General features: G+C 39.3%; 1 protein-coding gene across 3 annotated transcripts in view; it reads left to right on the plus strand.

Annotated features, from left to right (window-relative positions):
- The window catches only part of LOC109401076 (uncharacterized), a 632,275-nt gene that overhangs the window by 468,679 nt on the left and 137,331 nt on the right, over positions 1-26,265 (plus strand). For all 3 annotated transcript variants that reach the window (XM_062851342.1, XM_062851340.1, XM_062851341.1), the window contains exon 9: positions 8,922-9,064. In XM_062851342.1, the coding sequence (XP_062707326.1) occupies positions 8,922-9,064 (143 nt within the window). The remainder of the gene's footprint in view (positions 1-8,921; positions 9,065-26,265) is intronic.

Genomic DNA, 26,265 nt, shown 5'->3' on the forward strand with positions numbered 1-26,265 from the left:
ACCATTCTTAGTTTTTCATACGATTTACTATGGAGAAATTTTACTCCTGCAAAGACAAATCGCTAGGAGTCACCCCTAGATCCCTAAAAATAAGTCGATGAATGATTTCTATAGAAAACTTCACGAGGAATCAGACCCCCGAAGACCGCAAACCGATGCGACGTTCGTGGAAAAAGTTATTAAGCCTCACCCGATCGATAAAATAATGAGATTTTATTATTTATTGTTATTCCTTACATGTTAAACAGCTTAGGCATGCCATTCGGTTTTCAGTCAATAACTTTTTCCACATGCCTTAGATCGCTTTGCGGTCTTCGAAGGGTTGGTTCCTCGTAAAATTTCCAACAGAAATCATACATCGATTTATTTTTAGGGGTTTAAGGGGCGACCTGTGGCGATTTTTCTTTGAAAAAGTGATTTTCCCCATAGTAAATGCGGAGCACCGTGCAGCTAGCGGAACACTTTCTCCCGACGAACAGGGTCTCTTCGTCCCCCGAGGGGCACTACGCATCTCGAAACTCCGTAAAGACCTAGAGCCCGGTTGGCCGGAAGCCTTTTTCGTCCCCCGGGGGGCACTATGACGCAATCGAACACTCAACACATCAACCCTGCTCCGCCGGAAGTTTTTCGTCGCCTCGGGGCGCTCTATGGCTCTTTTCGCACGAAAAACTGAGACCCGAATGGCGGAAGCCATTCTTCCACCAGCGAAGGCTCTAAACAGCCGGAAAAGCGTAAACTCCCCGTTAAGGCCTAGAGCCCGGATGGCCGGCAGCCTTTTTCGTTCCCCCGCGGGACACTACGAAACTCGCTTGTGTACCAAGTCACTCTAAACTTCCACAATTTGCACCTGTTAATCTTCGTTCCCCCGGGAGACCCTACGGAACTACACTTGTGGATTTTCCCCACCCTACCCACTGTTGGTGGCCCGAAAACCCGATCCGCCCCTAATGCTGCCGGTGGTTAACGACCGGAGACCGCTTTTCTCCACGCTCGGTTACCCTGTTACAGGTGCCGAAGGGAAATTAGTCGGCCGCCAAATCATCCAACCACGAGTTTTTCAGCCGATGACGATAAATCGCCACCGGCGTCGTCGTTTTCGTCCAGCCGCTACGGAAGATGAAAAAAAACTGGCAGGTTGCTGCTACTACGGACTCTGACAGGCAAAGCAGGAAGCAAAACAAATGTCAGGTTCTAGGATGTCAGGTTCTTGCCCGCCCGTCAAACTGCCTCCAAACGAGATACCCCAACCCACTGGGCACCGAAATCAAAACACCGAAAGATTTTCTTATTCAAAAGTTTAAATTTTAATGGTTTTAAAATGTTTTGTTTTTAGTTCCAAATGTTTTGTTAATTGCCTGTTAATTCCTGTCCTTTTTAATGCAAGTCTTGTAAGTAATTTTGTTTTCTAAAAAGCACTATTGTTAGCATTAAGAGTAACATGGCGAGACCCCTCAGGTTGGGCTCGAAGGGGGCCCCTTCCGGGCTACACTCCATAGCATTAATTTAAGAAAGGCCTCCTCTGGGCCTTTCCCTACTTGACGTGTGAAGAATTAGTATTAAGTTAAAATTCACAAATACAAAGAAATTAAAAAAAAAAACAAAGTAAATCGTATGAAAATTTAAAACGGCTGGCGCTAAAATACAGTTTCTCTGATCGAGCTGAAATTTTGCACAGTTGGCCGAGGTTCTGCTAAACCGAACTAAGTGCCAAATAGTTTATTTCGAGATAATCAAGTTTAAAGTTCAATCATTCACAAATGAACAACAGCTAAAACCAATTAAAACTTTTCCACACACATGCCACTTGCAAGCCTTTATTAACGATCCGAGATGAAGTATACACGTGAATCATTTGAAATCATTGATCATTGATCATTGAAATCATTAATTACATTTTATTTTTCGGTACTTTGCACTCAGTTCACTCTGGCTGGTCAGAAACATTAGAAAATGGTTTATAGTTCAGTGTGGCTGAATGTGTTTTTGTGTTTCAGATAAACCCAGTTGGATTATGAAAAAATCTAGATTTTTTATCGTCTATCAAGTTGAAATCGATATCACTCACAATCCTTTACATGAATCAGAGAGGACGCGTGTAGTATGGTAGCACGTAGGTTTCAAAATATGAAAGGCGGAAGCTCTCCCATCTCGATTCTAGGACATTTCCCGGAATGACCCATTTCCCGGAAACCCATTTTCCGGAATGTCCCATTTCCCGGAAACCCATTTTCCGGAATGGAATATTTTCCGGAAAACTGTTATGAAATGCACAATAATTGACTCATTTTGGTTGGTATTCATAGAAGAAAGGCTTTCAGCGTCATTTCCAAATCTCCGAGAAAACATAATATTAAGGGGACTCACTAAACAGTTTAAATTGTTGCGTAAGCCATGATTTTCTGATTATTTGAAATGTTTCATGAAATTGCGAATGAAATAATCAAAGTTTGCCTTGGTGATCGCGACGTTTAATCTGAATAAACTTCAATAAGCAGTTTACGCTGTTAAGTGAATCCCCCTATTATCAGTTATGATGCCGACAGTTTTATGACTACAGCTTGAATGAACCATTGTTTAATGAAGGAAAATCTGGAATGCGAAATGGCAGCTATAATTCTAAAAGATAACATTCAAAAGAATAGCATAAACACAAAAAAGGAATGATATCTAATAAAATGGTAGCGGTTGCATTTTGCGCATAGTTTGCAACCAGTATACTCTTGGTTTAAAGTTTCCATACTTTTTGCGAGCTCTATGGGTGGGTTGCGGATTAGTCAATATTAGTCTTTTGACAACACCTCTGAAACCTAAACAATAGACGCGAACAAAAAAAAAACAAAAATAAAACGTTGAAATGAAAAAAATAAATGAGAGACGAAATGTCAAATTTAACAAATGGGGAAGACAAAATTTGAATGACTACTTCAAAGAAGAGAATATTGTATTGAATTTATCTGTAGCACTCTCTCTGGCCAGGTTCGCAGGGGTTGACGGTATTAAAGTGAAGGAGTTTCATTTTGGTTATTGTAATGTAGTGTTCTTTAGTGAAACATATCACCTTTTTAACAGTTTAATACGCCTCCAACGGTTCATCACGAACCGGCTGCTGCAGATGGAGTATGGCTGATCATATGTATCAGACATGGTCGATAAACACGGAGGATCCGCCGGGTCTCATTAGAGTCTATTCCCAAGCAATAGTTCCAAGTCGACTGGACTTGAGAAGGTTTTGATGATCGTTACAAATCCTAATAAAAGTATTATAGGATTTGTGACAGGCTTTGGAACCTTTTACAGCCAGCTGACTTCAAAATGTTGTTTAGGCTCTATTTCCCACGTTTCTCGGTTGATTTTGATTAGTAATTTATTGATGTCATAGTCGCTTTTTCGAATGTTTACAATATTAGTTGGTCATATTTTCTTTAAATAAAGCAATTAAAATCGACCGAAGAACTAATAGTGGGAAGGAGATTTGCAGCACTTAATTGTGCTGATAGATTCGAAGCTAACGTGCGAACACTTAAACGCATTGTTGACGTCAATGTGCTCGACGTGACATTTCGGACAAAAACTGACTGCTTTTATTAACTGAACAACGTTACTTGTGTATGACTAGGTTGACATTTCTAGGTTACAGTTGAGAAAATGACATGGTTTATCTAGGTAGGACCGATAGGACAATTGAACGAATTTGAATATTTTTCATAGTATTTGTAGTGGGATGAATACATAATAGACAAGCAATATTTATTATTTTAAAATTTTATTGCAATCAACTGACCAATTTGGCGTATGTTTATCTCTTAGATGGTATTATGACACAACAGAAAAATTTCAGAAGTTCAGTTACATGTTTCTGTGGGTTTTGGACCGATGACAATGTAAGGACACAAAAGATGAACACAGAGAAATAGGAAACAATTAGCAAAATCAAGAAAACAATTTGACACAGGATCGACTATATTTTAACAGACGGGGTTCGACTGATTCGATGAAATAAAAAAAAAAAACAAACATACGACAACTGACTTAACGAGAAGGAAAACATATTGAACCTTACTACAAAACCAAACAAGAAGACAAATACAAACCGTGTGACCATTACACTACATAGGCAATTCCTGATTGACTGACCAATTAAAAACTTTCCAATCTTCTACCGTAACTTTCTGAGACAGTTTGCAACAGTGTCTAAATGAATGTCATTTTCTGCGTACGTCTGGCAAACTGCTTCTGAAAGATTACGTACTCTTTTCGTATCTTCAGGTCTAATGTAGAGGTTTCAACTCTATTCAGAGTGCAGCTAGAAAACTAGCAAAAAAATATATATTTTTTTTCCGCGCGAGATAATGGCGGACGCGATCGATTATGCTGCGATGCTCACCACTTACAGACACAGGAACAACACAATACTAAACACTAAACACCCACGTATCTATTGTTTTTGCTCCCGCGCGAGACAGTGGCGAACGCGATCGATAATTCTGCGATACTCATCAAATACAGGAGCAATGCATGCACAGCATCGAATAACACAATACTCTTGATTAGCTTTTCAACGCGGTCCGGCATACAAAAACACATAGTGACCACGGCAATAACGGGAAACTTTTATTAAAACTATTTTTGTTCAACGCAGGCCAAAACAGTGTCGACTTGGGCCACGATATGCCTACGTACTTCTGTGTGTTGAAACAAAAATAGAGGCTCATAGAAGCAAACGTTGGGAAAGGGTGCGGTATAGAACATCAGCACAGTGTGCTACCGCCGTAATCACTATGAAAAAAAAAAATATCTGTTGCACTCACTTTATGCCCTCTTATTGTTTCTCTCATATGTTCTTTGGCTTTTTGATACTAAACCTTTAAAACTGTAAATAACAAGAGGCCAACTTCAACTTTTTGCCTAACGACTCATTCGGTCTAAGGGCGATTTACACAAATACACTTGAGATATAGCTGTCAGTAAAGGCCCTTCAAATAACAACTGAGGTGATGGTGGTCGAAAATACATTTGTCCACATTATTACTAAGCCAAATGGCCATTAGGCTAGATTGAAACGAAAGCGATCAAGAAATAGGCCTCGGAAGAACAGCCTAATGCCAGAAGAAGGGAAAATCTCTAAAGATGCAATTGACAGTTTGGCAATTAAACAACTCTGTAACAGTGTAACTGGAAAGGACAACACATTTTTAAGAGAAGGAAAAACATCAGATAGAGTTAATAGTTTGGCCGGCAATCAAATTCGCAACGTTGTCACTAGAAAGAACAGTCTATTAAATAAAGAAAGGCAAATCTCATATATAGAAAGCATCAAGTGGCAATAAAACACATGTTGGTTACCATGTGTTTTATTGGTATGTACTTGCTGCTTTCTGTATAGGGCACCGCACTGTTTTGATTTTGTATGGGATTTTGACGTTTCGTGGCCTTGTTGTTTACAAAATTTGTGTTAAAGTGAAAGAGAAGGAGAGAATTTCATGCAGTGCCCTATAGGATATCTGCCCTTCTTTATTTAACCCTCGAGCACTCGCGTCTTCGATCACCTTCAGCGACACCACGCTCACGTTGTATACCACAAGTATGCATTTTTCATGGGGCGTGTACTTAGTACACGACGCGACCGCTTCCGGGTTAATAGGCTGTTCTTTCTAGTAAGAACGTTGCGTATCAAAGCTTGCACAGTGACGTCAGCATTATCTCTTTCTCTTTCATTCCTTCGGCGTTGGTCCATAAAGCGTCCTTGCCCTCGAAAAAAAAAATTGAGGGCAATGTTTACAAATCGTATGAGAATTCGATGAGGCTAGATTTTTGCTGCAAGCCTCTATTTGATTGGTGGCCAAACTATTAACTCTATCTGATATTTTTCCTTCTCTTAAAAAAGTGTTGTTCTTTCAGGTCGAAAGAACAGCCCCTTTTTAAAGAAGGACAAATACCACATGGAATTAATAAATTGAGCGCGAATCAATTCTGTATCGTTACATCGTTAGAAAGAACATCCTGTGAATTGAAGAAGGGCAAATCTCCTATGCAGTTAGCAGTTCAATTATATAAATGCACCTAGTACAGCCTTTGACGAAAAGGAAGAACAATTTGTTTTTGAAAGCCAGTCAATATATGCCCAATTGACTCAACGATGCTGGCTCTACTGAAACGAGAATCTGAGTTCCATTCATTTATAAAGTTATACAATCTTGAAAAAAATAATTAGAATGTAGTTTTATGGCTCGATTTTCTGGAAATTGATCAACTGATAAAGTCAATCGTAATAAGAAACAAAAAACAAGATCATGTTCAAAGATTCTAGAACATCTTCTGAGGTTTCAGGTGTTCCTAGAGCTGCCTTTCCGGGAAATTAGGCATTCCGGGAAATGGAGCATTCCGGAAAATGTCTTTCCGGGAAATGGGGTATCCGGGAGCTGATTTCCGGGAAATGTCTTTCCGGAAAATAGTATAGAACCCTCCCATCTCAGCCTTTTCCACCCATGCTTTTTTTCATATGCTGTACATGTGCAGGCACAGAGAAAGAATGATTATGTCAAATGAAGTCGTTGCTTGTCCTTAGATGCGACAGTGCAGTAATTTGTGTACTTCAAATTGATGCTGGTCGAAGAAAACCATGAAAATGTTCTGCCAAAGTACACCAAGTAGAAAAAAGTTTTCAAAAATATGAATGATATTCGAACTTCGATCATTTGAGTGATAGCCGAGTGCATTACCTCTAGGTCATTTTACCTAGTTGAAGCTGGGTTGATAAGTCTTAATCAAGTTCTGTACATTCTTCCCGAAAGTGGTTTTTGTGAGAACGCCATTTTTCGATCAACTAAAGCGAACCAAGTGCTTGATATTTGTTCAAGCTTTATAATTATCATTAGCCTTGTTGTTCAATGACGGTTCTTGTGTTGAAGTATCAGTATGAAGTGTATCAACATAATGCAGGTATTCACAACCAGTTCGTGTTTGTATTATTGAGAAAAAAACGATTCTAAGATGAAGTGGATTTGGTTCGGTCTGGCAGAATGTGATTTAGAAAAATGGCGATCAGCGCCATCGAAACATAATTGGATCCTCTCACATCCGTATTTCTAATAACATGTTCAAATCCCTCACAGTTGTTACTCTGAGTTGGTAAGAAGTTAGAAATCTGACAGCGATGAGGAGAAAAAGAAGTAATTCATCATCTGGACCAGAAATAAAATGATGCGCTGATTCTATGGAACGGTGTATAGTTCACTCTGGTTGGATGCAATTTTATTTTTTCTATGTTCTACCATACTGAAATTTTGAATTTACTCTACGAAGAGCTGTCAGAATTACTGGATTTTTACATGGCAGGAAGATCAATATTTTCTTCGTCTAAGGGGCTGTCACTATGCCCAAGGTCGTCGAGAAAAGTTCCTGACCGAAGCGGGAATCTAAAAGAATTATCGACAAGGCCAACTGGTGAATCAGCTGAAGGCTAAATCGTCCCCTTAATGCTAGAACTAGGTAACTCAAAAATCATAGTTTCGAGAAAAATGACTTTGAAAATTTTACAATTTTTCATGCAGTTGTTCCAAAGGTATGGAGCCTTAAAATAATAATTTTAAAGCATTGATTGCTTATTCAGTTTGTACTCTTTCTACTACAATAAAAAGTTTTGAACTATTTTGGTTTAAACCTTTGATAAAAACAATAAATGGTTGAAAAAATGTCGAGTTACCTAGTTATAGCACTCAAAATGCAACATAAGTAATGGAGGAGATGTTCTGAGATACCTAGTTTTTACCACTATTAATATCATTCTTTTCAGTTTTCTTGTTGCAGTATGCAAATTTTAAAGGGTTCACATATTGAAATTAACGTGTAATTACTTAATTTGCTAGGAAGCCTTCTATATCACCACATGACACCTCAAAATGTTCATATAATAATCGTCTACGAACAATCACAGTTTTAGCTAAATCAATACAAGTAAAATATTTTAAGTTTTTGGGCCTCAAAGGAAAAAAAGCAGTAGTAGATTTTCAATCTACTAACAAAAGAATGACTAGTAACATTTCTACGTCCAAGCGTCCGATAGGTTTTAACCTGTGCGATTGGAAATAGATATGTTTTTCTCAGTTACCTAGTTATAGCACTTAGTTCTTGTATTCTACACCGAGATACCTAGTTTTGAAAATGGTGAATATTTTCGTCGTTTATAATCGTATTTCATTGGTCTTTGGATATATTATAGAGCTCAAAAAGCTCGATATAATGGTATATTCAACTCAAAAACGTCAAATTTCGAGTTACCTAGTTCTAGCATTAAGGGGACGAAATGCAGCTATGAACAGTAAAGATGACTGTTAATCACCAGCAGGTTTGTTGTAGGTTCCTTATGAGTGTCTAACTGGCACTACTGGAACAGCTTCTATGGGTATTCAATCAATCGGGCTCAAGCTACAAACTCTGAATGAATCTTAATATATTTGTTCGGATTTTCCTGGTACAATTGTTATTCCACTTTGCTCGGGTATGCCCCGCTCAAATAACTCCGTTAGTAGCGACTGGTTGAACGTATTAACCCTGACGTTTCTCATGCTTTCGAGAAATTTATCGAATTTGTGATGCATTAGTGGACAGCAGCGTAATAGCTATGACCTGCCAGCAGAACACCGAATAAATCGCCTGCATCCTAGTAATGATGATGGCTGGCAGACCTACAACTGCTGACTACGCCGAGCCGTTCCCATAATACTGTAAACACGGAGCCTAACCGAAGGGATCGCAACATTAGCACTAATGAATTGGGCAGCAATTATGTCTAATGGTATTTACCTAGAAATTTTAGTGCAGAATCTACTGCGTGGAATCGCCTATGCTTAACTTCCCGCCCGCGCAAATAAACACGAACCAACCATCGCATCATACTATATTTTCGCTCTATCTACTTGCAGGATTTTCCGGTGAGCTGTGCAACTTCGAGTACAACGAGTGCGAATCGAATCCGTGCATCAACGGTGGTCAGTGCATCGACAACATTGGTGGCTTTTCGTGCAAATGCACCCGCGGCTACACGGGAAAACGCTGTCATATCAAGGTGAGTGCTGGTGGAGACTTCCTCCTATAGTATCGGAATGGGGATAACTATGAGTTTGGTAAATCGGTATTTCTGGGTGGCTGCTGTTGCTGATGAGGGTGAATTGTGTCCATTAATCATGGGTTTTGCATGAAGTTGTAGTAAAAGTGTGGGTCCATCAGGCATCTATATTCCACAAACATCCTAATGATGATACCAGATATTGAATTGGAAAAGAATGATTGACAAATCAGTGCAATTCCACTACTAATCACACTCAGTTATCCTTGAAATAAGTTTTATGTGTTCAATTGACGCTCCTACTGCTATGGACAGTCAATTTTTCCAGATGAAGGTATAATGTTTATAATATGAATTTGAGTAAAACTGTTTTTGATCACTGAGGGTTTGTTCCATTCGTGAATTAAAACTATTTTTTTATTTAAATTTGACAGTTCGACACTCAAACTTGACAGTTCTTCTAAGGAAATAATTATCGAACTGTCAAGTTTAAGTGAAAATTAATTTTAATTCTTCAATTGGAACAGACCCTGAAAAACTAAAAGCAAGTGCTTGAAAACACGTATTGTGGTTTTTTTTTTTAGATAATTCTGTTTATGCAATTCATGAGTTCATTTGAGTATCATAATTGCCAACTTTTCCGCACTGGTTCATTTTACAACTGAAATGAGTTGCATAATGGAAAATAGTATTACAATGTTCATTATGCAACTCAAATGAGTTGTATAATAAAAAAACCATTGCATAAAACTTTGCATGGAAATCGTTGCAAAATTAGATTTTTTCGGATCTCTTCGTATTTATCCAACTCGGCAAGCCTCGTACGACTCGTACTGAAAAAATCAACTTTTTGCAACTAGTCACATAAATAACTATTATGCAATTCAGTATCATAATTTCTATTTTATACCAATCATTTCAGTATCATAATAACCAATTTTTCCACACTGGTTCATAATGCAACTAAAATGAGTTGCATAATGGAAAACAGTTGCACTATGTTCATTATGCAACTCATTGGAGTTGCATTATGAACATTATTTAACTCAAATGAGTTGTATAATGAAAAATCATTGCATTAAATTTAGTATGGAACTCGTTGCAAAACTCGATTTTTTCAGCACTCTTCGTATGTACGAACCATGCTGAAAAAATCAACTTTTTGCAATTTTCGATAGAAGGCTCGGAGGGTCAAATCACATATACCAATCAACTCAGTTCGACGAATTGAGATGATGTCTGTGTATATGTATGTCTGTGTACAAAAAAGTCACTTTTTTTAAGGCACTTCCCGTTGGCGCGATTTTTTCCCTGGGCAAAAGCACAATCTTGTGAACAGCTCAGGTCTCGGGGCTTAAATGTATCTTTACTCTACAGAGAAAGATGCACACTCGTGGTGCCAACAAGAACCGATACTTTTCGTGATCAAACGAAGAAGCGTCACGGTCCTTTTTTGTTGTTTTTGATATATTTGATTTCTATTTGCAGAAAGAAAGTTGATTCACAATTTGTCCTTCTATTTTATGAAATTATTATTAACCAAGCTTTCAATATTGAAGACACAAGAACAAGAATCGGAAGAAGAACTAGCATAAACGGTTCATTGAAAGTCAAGCACCATATCAAACTTGTCAAACTTATTCTTTTTGTGTGAAAATACGCAAAGGTAAATAACGTTGACCATTTAATTAACAACAAATTCTTTCACAGCTCAATACGCAAAATCAATCTCCCACCGTTCCTCATCCCTAAAGTCACGCAAAACTTAAAAGCCGCATTGCTAAAGAGGTTGCAATGCCTACTCTCAAATTCCACGGTGTATTATGGACGATGTGAGTTCTTGAACTTGCATTGGAGCCCCATGACCCCCTTGTGCATCAATAAAATAAAATATAATAAAATAAAATAAAATAAAATTATTGCTATTAACCTTTCAGGACGCGCGCCATCAAGCACCTGAAACTGCACTACGCTCGCGCTGAATACGACGAGCGAGGTTTTTGGTGGTCTTAAACTTTTTACAACAGCGCGCGTCCTGAAGGGTTAAAAACGGTCCGGATTGGTCAAGGCGTTCCGGAGTTATGGCCATTTCAGTGATCCGGACCAGCACCGGCAGAACTGGCCGTACATATATAAAACTGAACCAAGCCTCATCATCCGACACATCAAACTGCGGTGATTTTTGTAACCATGATTGACGAATTTTGTACGGAAATCAACACTGGAGCATGAGCATGAGCATGAGCAATGAGCATAGTTGACTGCACAATTCGTAGTTGCTACTCCGTGATTGACCAGAGCAATCGAAATTGCACAAGGAACTAATGAATAGTGCTTGGGACTAGCTTACTATTCTCAATGTACACAGTTCGAGAGCTCTCAACTTTAGTAACGTCAATAACGGCGCCGGCCACGTCCCTATGATCATCGAGGATGGTAGGGAATGTTAGTAAGACAAACGATTGTTATCGCTGCATCTCCACGTTTGTCTCAGGAAGGATTTTTTGTTAGTAGGGTAAGGTACATTGTCAGTCCGGGAGTCACTTATGGTTGGTGATATGATTTGACAATGGATCAATATACACAAACCGCCGTTAACAACCGACCACTTTTCGACGCAAAAACTAGCCAAAAAGAATATTCTATCGGGCGTCTCCACTCCACTAGGGAGCAAAAACACGCAGAAATACACTGAACGCGACTCACTTATCGGCGCCCGGATTTTTTTTCTCGACCGGCGAGCCCGAACATACACTTTTCACTCTTTTGGTGTAAATGCAAAAAATGAAAGAAATGATTTATTATCAACTAAAAGTGTATTAGGAACTAGCGCCGACACATGACGTGACGAACTTTTTAATATTTGTTAGATAAATACACAAAAACCAGAGCAAAGTTTTATACATCATATAGAATAAGGTACCCCGGGGCAAGTGGGCTAGTATTTTTATTATTATTTATTTTTAAGACTAACATTCTTCATGGAAAACATAGGTATCACGCCTACGGATACTTTGAATACAAAAAATGTTATTGTTTCAACCATAAAGAGACCATATACGTTATTGTTGTTCATATGTAATTTTCAATTCACTAGGTGAGATTGACGTGCTCTACTACATTCGTCGTTTGAAAATAGATTTGTCATTATACAAATACTTTTTCGGTTTCAGGATAGTATTTGGAGTTCTTGCAAATGATTTCAAGAGAAAAAGCAGTATTTTATTTTTATTTATTACCTTTAGTTTACTGCTCTCACTTGCCCCAGTGCATTTCGCTATCTGGGATAAGTGGGACCTATGAGAATAAACAAACACAATTTTAGAGTTCATCTCGCCTTGTCTAGCCTAAGATGAAATTAGCACGAAAGTCAATAAAAATTGACGCGTTAAGTAATCTGCTGTTGAGTTACACTTTATTATCTCTATTTAAATGATGAAATTCTTGTTAAAAATGGTAAAACCTTCGGTAAAACAAAAAAAAATCAAAAGCTTGTATTTATTATGTTTTTCTCTAAATATCTTCCATTATTTTTTCACTTAACGCTGCATAATGAATTCTTTTAAGCATCCAGGAACCGTCCATAAAAACATAAATAGGGAAATGACCTTTTCAAAATTCATGATTAAAAAAAAAACATTATTTAATGATCGTAAGATTATGTAAGGGAGAAGATATTACTGAAAATCTCGAAACCCCAGATTTACTTTTGGTGAGATTCATCAACTATATAATATAGAGACCAAGTTTCGAAATCTTTTGTCTCTTCATTTTACGGCCCTTTTTCTATAAAAAATCAATTTATTTTGCATGAGCTGCTAGAGATGATACAAATATTTTTTCCCCAGCGATTTTTTATGTGTTACGTAATTTATGCACGATACCATAAACCTCTTCTTATTTTAATCTCTAAAGATAGTCATTCATATAAGAGATTTATGATTTGTGTTACCTTATTTGTTGCAACTTATATTGAGCCCTTTGAACAAAAACTCTGAATAGGTCCCACTTGCCCCGTGAAACGCAGTAAATGAAGATCTGCTTTACTTTTCATTATATGCATAATATATGGAATTTTAAAATTTTGTAACAGTTTTGATGCACGTTAATAAGTACAAGTATACCAACAACGTCTTTTGGGTTCATTGGAATTATTAAAAAAAATATGTTCTGAAATTTTTGGCATGACAAAACCAAATTAGCATTTTTTTAGATCCCACTTGCCCCGGGGTACCTTAATTATCATGGGAAGCGAAAAATTCGGAACCGCCTCGTGCCACAACGCGTCAATCCTACGGAAATCAACACTGGAGACCAGAAATTCCACGAAGTTGGCTCAAAATACAAGATTAGCATTAGCATTAGCATTAAGTGAGTCGCACAAATTCGGTAGTACAGTCCTAGACCGCTGTTATGAGGGTTGCCTCCTTCCCGTCTGAACCAAAGCACAAAGATTTGGGACTATTCTCTGACTCTTAGACAAGACTGACGCAATCCTCCAATGGTCGAGCACTGTCCTGGCCACGTCCTTGCGACTGCTGGGGAATGGGAAAGGATGGTTAGTTTTGGACACCTATGAAAAATGTAGACAACTCTACGATCTCTCAGGCCTAGGTGTCACGGGAATTTGGGTGTTGTTAGTGGAAGGGTAAACTCCAAAGGATACGCTTGGTCAACGTTCAGGCACACCATCAGGTATCAGGTATCAGTAGGTCGGCTCTAGAGGCACGTTCTCCTCCATTTGGGAAATTTGTGCCATCGCCATGAACACGAGCCTATTCATCATTTACCTGACGGAGAAGGGAAGGAAAAAGGATAGGAGATGGGAAAGGACAGGTAAGGGAATAGGATCGTCATACTCGCAAAAGCGTACCACAATGGGTTCACATAGCGTCCTGAAAAGGACACTGTAATAACGCATAAGCGTGCCACAATGGGTTCAAACAGCGCCCTGAGAAGGGCACTGTGATATTGCATAAAGCGTAAAGAGAGCCTATAGCTCTTTACCACAGCGGGTCAAGAACAACAGAACGTCCTGAAGATTCAGGTTTCTGAAGTCAGTTTCACTTAATAAGTGTTTCCCGAGTACTCGGAAACGCAATTGCGCAAAAGCTGGACAGTTACATATTAAATGATACGAAGTTCCATAATCGGATTCACAGCTATCACATGCAAATGAATCAGCTTGCTGAATATTCGCCATATGATAACTGAGTCGGCAGTGGCCAGTCAATGCTTTGACCAGCATGCTGCAATTCTGCTTTGACAGATTTGTTAGATACTTTGCCACCCCTAGAGATGGCTCAGTACAATACAATTTTGTTTGACGACATGACTCCAAACTATTCCAGTATTGTTTGTGCTGAGTGGCAGCCCAGGTGTCAATCTGAAGCTTCACCCAACACTTGGATACCGGAATAGCTGGCTCAGGGCCAATGAAGTCATGTGATGCTCCAGTGCGAGCTAACTCATCAGCCAATTCATTTCCAGCGATGGAAGAATGGCCAGGTACCCATACAAGGTGAACAGCGTTTGCTGAATTCAGCTCCTCAATTTGAGTTCGACAAGCGATAACTATCTTCGACCTGGAGTTGGCCGAAGCAAGTGCTTTAATAGCAGCCTGGCTATCTGAACAGAAGTATATTACTTTGCCCATTACGTGCTGCTGAAGTGCTGATTGCACTCCGCACATAAGAGCAAAGATTTCGGCCTGAAAAACGGTGCAGTGTCTGCCAAGTGAATAAGACTGATACAGCCTTAGCTCACGAGAATAAACACCAGCACCTGCTCGACCTTCTAGAAGGGAGCCATCAGTGTAACATACGATGCCGTCTGAAATACTTCTCTCCAGATAACCAGATGTCCACTCTTCCCGGGAAGGGAATTTCGTGGAAAATGTCCTATATGGAAAATTACAAGCAATTGTAAGATCACTTGGAGCAAGGACAACTTTGTCCCAATTCACCAAAAGTGGAAACAACGAGGTGTGTGTTGAACTGCGGTTCACAGGAGTTTCCTCTAGTAAACCGAGTACCCATAGACGGTAAGTGCAAGAAAGTGCTTCTTGTTTGAGATGAATGTGTAGTGGGACAACGTCAAAGAGAACTTCGAGCGCTGCCGTGGGAGTTGAAGAGAACGCTCCAGACATCGCCATTAAGCACATCCTTTGGAGATGGCCTAACTTTGATTGGACCGTTCTCACTTCGCCCTTTTGCCACCACACAAGACATCCATAGGCCAATATTGGCCGAACAACAGTTGTGTAGATCCATTTGATATACTTGGGTTTTAGACCCCAAGTTGTACCAAAGGTTCGCCGGCATTGCCCGAAGGCCATACAAGCTTTCTTGATTCTGAACTCAACATGAGGTGTCCAGGAAAGCTTGGAATCAAGAATGACTCCAACGTACTTTACCTGTTCAGTCACATTGATTTCAGAATCAAAGAGACGTAAAGTTCGAACACCATTACGGTTTCGCTTTTCCGTGAAAAGTACAATAGATGTTTTACTCGGATTTACCGAAAGGCCACATTGGCGACACCAACCCTCAACTACCTGAAGAGCGTTTTGCATCAGGTCGAAAAGGGTGCTGATGCACATACCGACTAACAATGTTAGGTAGTCGTCGGCAAAACCATAAGTAGGAAAACCGCTATTATTGAGTTGCCTCAATAGCGTATCTGCTACGAGATTCCATAAAAGTGGTGATAAGACTCCCCCTTGGGGGCATCCACAAACACTCAATTTCCTAATCGCCGCTTGACGCAATGTCGAGAAGAGATGTCGGTTTTTGAGCATTTGGTGAATCCAATTGGAAATCATTGGAGATATACCATGACCCCGTGCGGCTTCCAATATGACATCGAAAGGCACGTTGTCAAAGGCACCCTCGATATCTAAGAAAACACCCAAGCAGGATTGCTTTTGAGCGAATGCCTTCTCGATATCGTAAACAACGTTCAGGCACACCATTGTTAGCCTTCTTCGAATCAGTTGTCTGCCCAAATCATCCTTGTTTCCTCGTCGTCTTGATGGTATTTGGTTGAATTACTAGATTCTTCGGTTGATAATCTGAAATATAAGTTGGCTCAAAATACAAGATGGCCTAATATTCAAGATGGCGTCTCTAAATTGAAGATGTCGTCTGTTTAATGGCGCTTTAGGCCCTAAAACCATGCAAAAGAAGATGTCCGAAGTCCAAAAATGGCAATCAGAATATTCAAGATGGCGGCTCAAAATTCAAGATGGCGACTGTTAAACGGAGCTTAAGGATTTTTAACTATTTAATATGGGTTTATCTGGAATGGGGAAGAAGTCAGGAGTCAAAAAATCCAAGATGGTGGACTTAAATTTAAAATGGAGACTAAACATTCAAGATTTTGGTTTATAAGAGTTTAAAGCTTAAACATCAAAAGCCAGACAAACGATATGATTTCTGGTACTATGAAATGGATGCGATGCGAAATTCATCAACATGTCATTAGTTTGTTGAAATGGGTTTTCGAAGGCACTAGAAAGGCGCTATCACCACTAGGTGGATTAATTAGGGGTTTTTTGTGGTCCCCTTCTTAGATGTAGCTGAGAGCTGATTTTAGCTCGAAAATGTACGTTGCCAAAAGATAGGAAGAGTCAGAAAATGTCATGTCCCTAACTTGTGTCGGTACGAAATGCGGTTTACCGTTGAATTTCAACTGTGCCAAGCAAATCACCCATGGCCAAGTATTTTATGAACAAAATCAAGGTGAAAGGATTAAAAAAGGATTCAAACACGCTTACAATATTATGGAACCAGCGAGCATTCGACCGCAACACTCATGTTGAACTCTAATTGCACTTGTAATTACTTGAGCTTCCGCATTCAATTGGCTTTTCGCTCTCACATTTCCAGGTATCCGACACGGCACCAATTAGAGGCTGAAATCGAACCAAGAATGCAAGCCCAAATCCACTCCAATCAAGCATATTTCACTCTTGGAAAGGTTTCTCGCTTGCGGTGCCAATGAAAAGGGCTTCCATAGAAAGAGGGAGGGTGGGGAAAATTTTCCATCCAATATTTATGGTGCACTGTGCAGCACAGCAACCAAATGGAAATTCATTGATCGGAGCGTTTGTTTTATAACTGAATGCAAAATTCTCAGTGAACGGATACGATGATAGCGCACAGTTGGTAGGTACGTCTATGCGGTGGCGGTGATTACTGTCAAGCCCTCCAGATGCGAGCTTTGTCTCCTACCCGGGTGACACTCAAACCGCCCAATGCTGTAGGAGCTAGTTGTGAACCGCCTTCGGAATGGCGGGGAAACCGCAACCGAAGCTTGGAAATAAATCCGAAGCCATAAGTTTTGCACTTTACCGTAACAAGGAGCTGTGCTTAGTTTCTTGTTCCGTTAAATGAGACGCCGACCGTTGTAGAGCGAAACGGGAGACTTTTGCTCGGGTTATTTCAGATGACGTACGGTGAGCTACCAGCAGCATTGGGGTTTAGCATGAACAATAAGTTTTGCTTTCGTTTGCCTGACAGGTGAAAGTGTAGCAGTGGTTCTGAAATGATGAATTTATCATGTTCAAGTAAATTAATTCAACTAGAATTAGTCAGTCCCGGAGCTTTCTGTATTGGAATTTCCCTGATCTTCCAGGACATAGAGTATCTTCGTGCCAGGGATGCCAGATGATTTTTCGCAAAATCTGTATCGCACTTTTCAAAAATCCGTATCCCATACAAAGTTTGGGTGAAAAATCTGTATCTCATACAAAAATAAAACAGCCCCTCTAGCTGAAAAATCTGTATTTCATATAAAACGAAATCTGTACTGATGCTCAAAAATCTATATAATACAGATAAATCTGTATATATGGCATCCCTGCTTCGTGCCCAGCCATACGATTTAGGAATGTAAAATGTATATAGGTATATTTCATTTTGTCAATAATTTCAAACACATTTGGGAACCACTGCTACAACATTTTAGAACGAAGCCACTGGAATTTTTGCCTGCCGAGCGCAATCAAATACGACGCAATTAATAATTTCTGCGCGATTTATTTCAATTCTCGGTACTGGAGTTGGCATTTGGAGGGAGTTATTCATTAGAATGTGTGTTCTGCTCGATGGATTCCGATGATTATCGTTTCGGTGGGTTGGTTTGAACGAAGCACGTTTGAACGTTAATTTGTCCTTTAGTTGATTGGTAAAATAATTATCGAATGGTATTTTATGTTAAAATTTATTACGTAGCTAAGTGTCATGCAAGAGTTTCCGCACAATCAGAACGTCAAACAAAACCAATCCAGGTAAAGGGTACATCCTCGGATGCATACTTAGGAAAAATGTCTCTAAGGATTCGTCCAGTCCAGTCCCTAGATTTTTTCAGGAGTTCATCCTGGTATTTCAAAAGAGATGCCTCCAGAAGTTCTTCCCCCATTTCTCCTGGAATTCCATTTCGGATTCTCCCAGGGATTCCACCCGGAATTCCTTCGATAATTTCTCCTGAAATTTCTTTAGCTTCCTAGGTTTTTGTTAACAATTTCTACAGGGATTCAAACAGAATGTGTTCGCGGGCCTTCACTGATTCCTTCCGAGCTATTTCACGGATTATTCCAGAGATTGCGCCAGGGATTCCACCAATATTCTTCCTAGTTTTTTACCGGGATTTCTTTGTGGAGAAATCCTTCAAGGACGGGCTTGGTGGTCTAGTGGCTATCGCATGGGCTATCGCTTCTGATTCGTATGCAGAAGTTCTTGGGTTCAATACTTGACCCGTCTCTTTCCTCCTTCTTTGTATCTTTCTATCTACTTTCTCTCTTTCTTCTCTACATATACAACTCATGTATATTCATATGTTCAGAGTCATCGCGATAGCCATAGCCAGAAACGAATTTAAAAATTCGTTTCTCTTCCTTCCAACTTTCACAGCACTATATATAACGCCTACAAGTTATGCAAACAAAGCGAACTGTGCCGTTGATTGTACGACATTTCCCCGAAAACCAGTTCCCCGAATGAAGTTTCCCCGAAAGTTATTTCCCCGAAAAACGATTCCCCGAACGAACCGTTTCCCCGAATATACCGTTTCCCCGAATGTACCGAAATATTTATAATACTATTTTAGTACTGGTTTCTAATCATTTTCTTGATTAATTCCATTGTCTGAACTACTCATTGGAACGAAGTAGCGGAAAGTTAGCCTGAGTACAAAATGTGCTGATGTGTAGTCTTTAGAAAGATATCAAGATCATGGAAGCTTCCACATCTCATTGATATTGTGTATTCCCTCTTACCATGAATTCTTCGAGATATAATGTTCTTCATGATGCTTCAATGAGGTTTGCTTTTTTTAAATATGGGTCGTTCTTTTCTGTTGTACTGATTGAAAATGACATTGCACTCAATTAAGAACACGCTCATCATAATTTTCCCTTCTTTCATTCATAGGCTGTTCTTTCTATTTATTTTTCAATTTTCAATCGATGAAAACGCCCTTTAAACACATAATAACTTTAAAACGAGTCATTGCGATTGTAGTAGTAATCTGCTAAAGTTCATTGTCATTGTAAAACACATGATCTAAATGACTTCAACTTTAAGTCTTAAAGTATTCTTGCTAGCGAAGGAAGTCTATGAGCACAATTTAAATGTGTATTAACAGGCTTTAAAACAAAAGTCAATGTGTTTGACGAACAGATTTGAAGCTAAGCACTCTTCAGATTATTTTGTAAATCAATGGATCAATCATGACCGAAGTAGCATTTAGAATTGACACTTCTACAGAACATACTAGTAGTTAGACCACCGGCAATATTTTGAAAGAACAGTATATGATGAAAGAAGGGAGAATCTTTGATGAAGATTTCTACTATAATGCCTATAGATACCTACTAGAACAGTCGATCACAAAAAAGAAATAAATATAGCAGCAGTCAAATTACTGATGATTGATTGAGCAGTTCAACTTGAAAGAACAGCCCATGTTTGAAAGAGGGAAAATTTTATTAAATGAAAGGTTATCAATCTGGCCAAAAAGACGCTGCTGGATCTTTAGGCAGAAGTATGTCAGGCCGAAGTACGTTAGGCTGCAATCATTAGGCCAAAAGTATCATTACGCCGGACGAGCATCATTACGATTGAGTTGAAAGCCAAGAAAAAAAAACAGTTTGATCATATATAACCCAATACTTCAAAGAATAGCCGACTTCTAAAAGAAGGGTAAATAGCCATGGAACAGTCAGTGGTATGAAAAATTACTACCGTCAATAAGCTATGAAATATTACAACTAAAAACAACTGCGTGTTATAAAAAGAGGCGAAATTATCAGATGGAATGTTGGCAGAGTGATCACTTCCCAAGTAACATTGTTAAGTCAAATACACTAGAAGAGGTTCTTAGAACCAAAATAAAACCAAAATAATAAATAGAAAGATTTATGGCGGTTTTCAAAACCTCTACAAAACTAATTGCCTTCAGTAACAGTGCAACATCAACATCAAGAAATTATCTATGTGAGAAAAGGGAAAAGGATAAAAGAATATTGTAAAATCATGGAAGTTTATCCCAGTATCCATAGAATTCCCTAGATTCGAGGAATGTAAAACACTCAAGGGACTCAAACATCTTCTAGGCCTTTGAAAACAAATTTTAACATCGTTTATGTGGAAAATTAAGAAGACGGACTACTGACCCACTCTACCCTATGAACTTCAGCTTCGCAACCCATTCGGCTTAACGTACTTCGGTCTGACGTACTTTGGCTAAGCGTACTTCGTCCTAAAGACCGGATGCCCCTAGTTGTGCATTGGGTCAATGTTAAATGGCATATGCAATAATCTTTTCGGGGAAACGGTACATTCGAGGAAACGGTATATTCGGGGAAACGGTACATTCGGGGAAACATTTTTCGGGGAAATGGTACATTCGGGGAAAAAACTTTCGGGGAAACTTCATTCGGGGAACTGGTTTTCGGGGAAATGTCGTACAATCGTGCCGTTTGACCTTCATAGTATTCACCACACAATCTATCACCTTACGAACACTATAAATAACCCCTATCCATGGATCGCATCACCGACCCAACGGTGAACCCCAGATCTCCCATCCTTTCCGTCCAACAAATACCCCAGTCCGTGCCAGTTGTGCGGATGCAGAGGTGCTCTCGATCTCTAGTAGCAACAACCAGTACACTCTAACATTCCTTTCCCTTCCCAGCTGACTATAAAGACTAGGCCGGCGCCGTTACTAATCAAAACTGCATGCGCTGCTAAAATTGAACTTTGAGAATAAGTGGAATGTCCCAGCTCATTATTCAGTTGAATCTCAGAGCAATTGGTATCAGTTCAGATCATTCACGGCGGAGCAACCATTGACATGTATGTATAGTCAGAATTCAAGCTTAACTTTACCAAACACCGTATGTAACATATGAAAACAAAAAAGAGGTTTTCATTAAGGACTACTTGTATCACTCACCTTTGGGGGTAATTTGTGAAAAAATACCCGAGTTTTTCACGTTTCGGAAATGAATGTATGAGTTGCTATGGAAACAACGAACTTTCCCTTCGAAATTCTCCGTTCGTAGTTTTTGTCAGATGCGGTGTTTGGTAAAGTTAGCCTTGAATTGATCGTTTTGATCGTTGATCGGGATTTCTTTGTGGAGAATCCTTCAAGTTTTCTTTCATGGCTTCCTCCAAGGGTTTTTTTCATTGATAGCTCTAGAAATTTCTTTTTTGTTTTTTAGGTTTTATTTGGAGATTTCTCCCGATGTTCATTCAAGGACTATTTTAAAGATTCTTTTCGGGATGCTATTAAAAAATTCTCCCAGAATACCTCCTGAGATTTCTTTCTGGATTACTTCTGGTATTCTTCACGAAATTCAATTAAAGTTTTACTTGAGTGATCTGATCATCCTGGATGTTTTTGAGGGGTTCCTTCAGAAATTTCTTTGTTTCTTCCGGGGTCTCTTTAGAAATTTATCTCCGAATGCTCCCATTATTGCTCTCGGGATTCTTTAATGATTCCTTCAGGGATTTTTTTCAGAGATTGCTCTCGGGATTCTTTCCGAGATTTCTTCTGGAATTCCTGCAGCATTCTTTCAGAGTTTTCTCTAGGGTTTCTTTCTGGGATTCCTTTAGCATATTCAAAGGGATTCCTTTTGAGATTTTTTCAGGGATATCTAATGATTCTTTTGAAGAATTCTTCAATGTTTTCTTTAGGGATTCCTCTCGGGCTTCCAGCATGGATTCCTCCCGGTTTGCGTATGGACTTCCTCCCATTCTTTCATTGATTCTTTCCGGATTTTCTTTAGTGATTCCTTGTGAGATTATTTTAGGGATTCTTTCAAAATTCCCCCCGGGAATTCGTTTGGAATTTCTCCCGAATATCTTTCTGGAATTTCCTTCGGAGATACATTTATAGATTTCTCTTAAGATTGATTCTTAAATTTCTCCTGCGGTTCTTCCAGGAATTCCTGCAGATTTTTCTCATAAATTTCTCCCAGTAGGCATTCTAATGGTACAACAGCCGAACAGCCATCGCGCGGTAGAATCCAAGGTGTTTTTTTAAGGAAGGTGATAGCTTATAAGAAAACATTAGATGTGGGAAATGGTAGCTTGAGGGTGCGATGCAGGTAAAGGGTCATTCAAATATGACGTCCATTGCATAGAGGGGAGGGGGGGATATGAGAAAATGTAACACTTTTTTTACTAGATATAGAAAGACGCGTGTCAGACTGGGTCTAAAATCCTGATAAATGATGTACATCATACTTGAATCGGCCCTGCCAGCAGCTAAAATTTTGCCTCAGGGGCTGTCCATAAACCACGTGGTCATTTTTTTGGGACTTCTCAACCCTCCCCCCCCCCACGCGTGGTCATTAGTCCATACAATTTTTTTTATTCGTCCATACAAAATGGTCATTGGCTGAACCACCCCCCCCCCCCCCCCCTCATGACCACGTGGTTTATGGACAGCCCCTCATCCTTGGCTGTGTGCGCAACACATTTCAACCGGGATTCCTCGATAAGCTCTTTCCAATTTTTTTTTCTTTGCTTCAGTAGATCATGTTCCCAGGGGTTTGTACAAGTTTCCTGGATATTCCTCCTTATTCTTCGGGGGATTACAAAGTTTGCCGTAAATTATTCTTATAAAATAGCTCCAGGATTTCCTTGGGAAGTGGTTCGAAGCGTTTTTTCAAGATTATTTCCTTTGAGTAGTCCAGGTATTCCTTAAAATCAAAATTTCTATAAGATTTCTCTTAGTAAAAACTACTTCTGTGGTTCAAAACTTCCGTCGAAATTCCTCAATAAAATCCTGAGCATTTCTACGGGAACTCCTCCGGAAATTCATGTATGAATTCATCCTGGAATTCATAAAGGAATTCCTCTAATAATCCTTCTGGGAACTTAAGCAAAAATATTTCACGGAATTCCTCCAAAATTTTGTTACGAGTATTAAAATTTGTTACAATTGATCGGCGTTAAGTCACAACGGACCATCTGTTTTTCCGCGATTCCGGGAAAATGTCCTGCAAGCACTTGGGATATCAAGTGTAGCGCGTGTTTGTCCAAAATACTATAATTCCTCAAAGTAAAGAAACATCTGCATCCACATATAGACGAAAAGTTCAGAGTTTGCGAATTCCTGCGCTTATCTTTACCTATCCAAAAAATCGCGACCGATCGCCGACCAAATATAAGACAGAATAATTGTTTAATGTGTTAAAAGTTTATTATTTGTGCGTTCTTTGTGATGTATGTTTTATTTTACCTTGTACATATTCCCATAATTTTAATGCACATTTATAGGGTTCTGGAAAAAAAAACCCATGAGATGCAATCCTACATGGATTGCCAACTTTCAGGCCATTTCTGGCAGCGGTCAAGTACTAGAGATGTAAACCTTTCCCTGTCACGGACTTCAAGTTGTTGATCTCAAGTATCGAACCCCGAAATGGATTAGTATTCCTAAACAAAACCAAGCTATGAACACAGCAACAAAAATTGTGAACTAAAAGGCAAACTGCCAACTAAAATACAATTCCAGGATGACTGATGGCCCAAACCAATAAATGAAACCTTGTCATCCTGAGAGCGGAAGATGTTATCCTTTGGATAACAGGTCACATTTATGTTATGTGTTGTGATATTTCTTGTTTGTGCATTTATAAGGTTCTATGTGTTTTTGATATGTTAATCATTTATAATAATTACTTTTATTTTTGTAACAATTTCTTTCGAGAATTTCTCCAGAAATTCTTTCGGGAATTAATCTACAAGTTCTCTAAGAATTCATAGTACCATCTACCCCCGTTGGTTTCACCTCATCTAATCTAAACACTTTTTAATTTGACCCCCGCTAAAAATGGTTCAAACGTCATTCTGCTAATGCAACAGGGTGAAACGGAATGCAAATCAAAACAAAACATCAAATAAGGCTGCCAGTGTGTTTTTCTATCGCACTCAGGGTTGCTAGAAGTTCAAACTAAAAATGAACCCCGTTGGTTTGCATGAGGTGTCGTTCAAACCAACGGGGGTAGACGGTATGATACTTTCAGATTTTTTACTGGAATTCCTTCAGAAATTTCTTCGGGAGCTCTTCCAGAAATTCCTTCAGCAATTTCATCGGAAATTCCTTCAACAATTCCATCGGAAATTTCTCCAGAAATTCCTCCGGAATGCCTCCTGAAATTTCTCTTGAGGTTCCTCTAGAAATTCCTTTATGAAACTATCCAGATTCTTCAGAAATTCATCAAAAAATAACTCCAGAAATTCCTCCAGAAGTTCCTCCAAGGATTCCACAATAAACTCCTCAGCGAAGTCTCTCAGAAACTCATCCGGGCATTCCTTTGAAAATTCCTCTGGTAACACCTTTAGAAATTACTCCGGGAAATCTTCCAGAAATTACTTCAGGAGTTGCTCCTGGGAATTCCTCCAGAAGTTCTTCCGCAAATTCTTCAGTGAATTCCTCCAGAAATTCTTCCCAAAATTTCTTCAGAAACACCTCCGGGAATGCATCCAGAAGTTCATCGGGGAATTCTTCCAGAAATTTCTCCGGATATTCCTTCAGAAATTCCTTCTTAAATCCCTCCACACATTTCTTCAGAAACTCATACAGAAATTCCCTCGGAAAGTCTTCCAGAAATTTCTCCGATAATTTCTCCTTGAATTCCTCTACAAATTCTATCAGCAAACTTTCTAGAAATTTCTTCCACTGGAAATTTATCCGGATATTGCTTGGAGAATTTCTCAATAAATTTCTCTGGAAATTGCTTCGGAAATTTCTACAGAAATGACTCCAGAGAAACATCAATAAATTCCTCCAGATTTTTTTTGGCAATTCCTCAAGAAATCCCTTTAGAAATTTCATCGGAAATTTAATGATGCAAATGATCCCCTCACGAATGCTCAATCAACTTATCAATTGTATTTTTATCGCTTGCGATTGAACTGTACACTGCTCAGCGATGACCAGTGGCAAAGATGTGGCAAAATGACAATGATGTTACTCACCAACGATTTTGCACACATCTGTCAGTGCCGCTGCATGCTCACCCGAACAGCCGAACAACACCGAATGGGTTGGTTTTAGAAGCTACGGCACGAACGCTCGACACGCACACAGAAGCAACATTCGCATATACCGATACCACACCAATAACGTTTCCAGCCTACGATGCTTCGCGATAAGCTGATCGAAAGGCATCGAAAGCGATGAAAAGACAGGCTTGGCTGAAACGCACCAGCTCAACGGCGAACAGGAACAGCCAACAATGCTGATCAGCGTCGAGTCTGTTCGTGTGCTATTCGTACGGGAAGTTGGTTTGATAAAGCGAGGAGGGGTGAAAACGTATTCGTTGTCGAAAGCGAATCGCATCATTTCGCGACCCAAGCAACACACATGTTATATATTAGTTACGACAGCGCAAGTTTTGGTTGTATAGAAGTTTATTTGACGTTATTCCAACACAATGTTAGAATTACGTAAAATTAACTTCTATACAACCAAAACTTGCGCTGTCGTAACTCTTATATAACATGTGTGTTGCTTGGGGAATGTTTTCACCAAATTGCAAGCTTGCGGAAATTTTTCCAGAAATTTCTCAGGGGTTCAAGAAATTTTTCCGAAAAATATTCAAGAAACCCCACAAGAAATTCCTCCGGAATACCTCCTTCTCTGGGAACTCATCCAGAAATTCCTTCGGAAATTCATTA

The sequence above is a fragment of the Aedes albopictus genome, chromosome 2 (genome assembly GCF_035046485.1).
Source record: "Aedes albopictus strain Foshan chromosome 2, AalbF5, whole genome shotgun sequence".
NCBI classification, from domain to species: domain Eukaryota; kingdom Metazoa; phylum Arthropoda; class Insecta; order Diptera; family Culicidae; genus Aedes; species Aedes albopictus.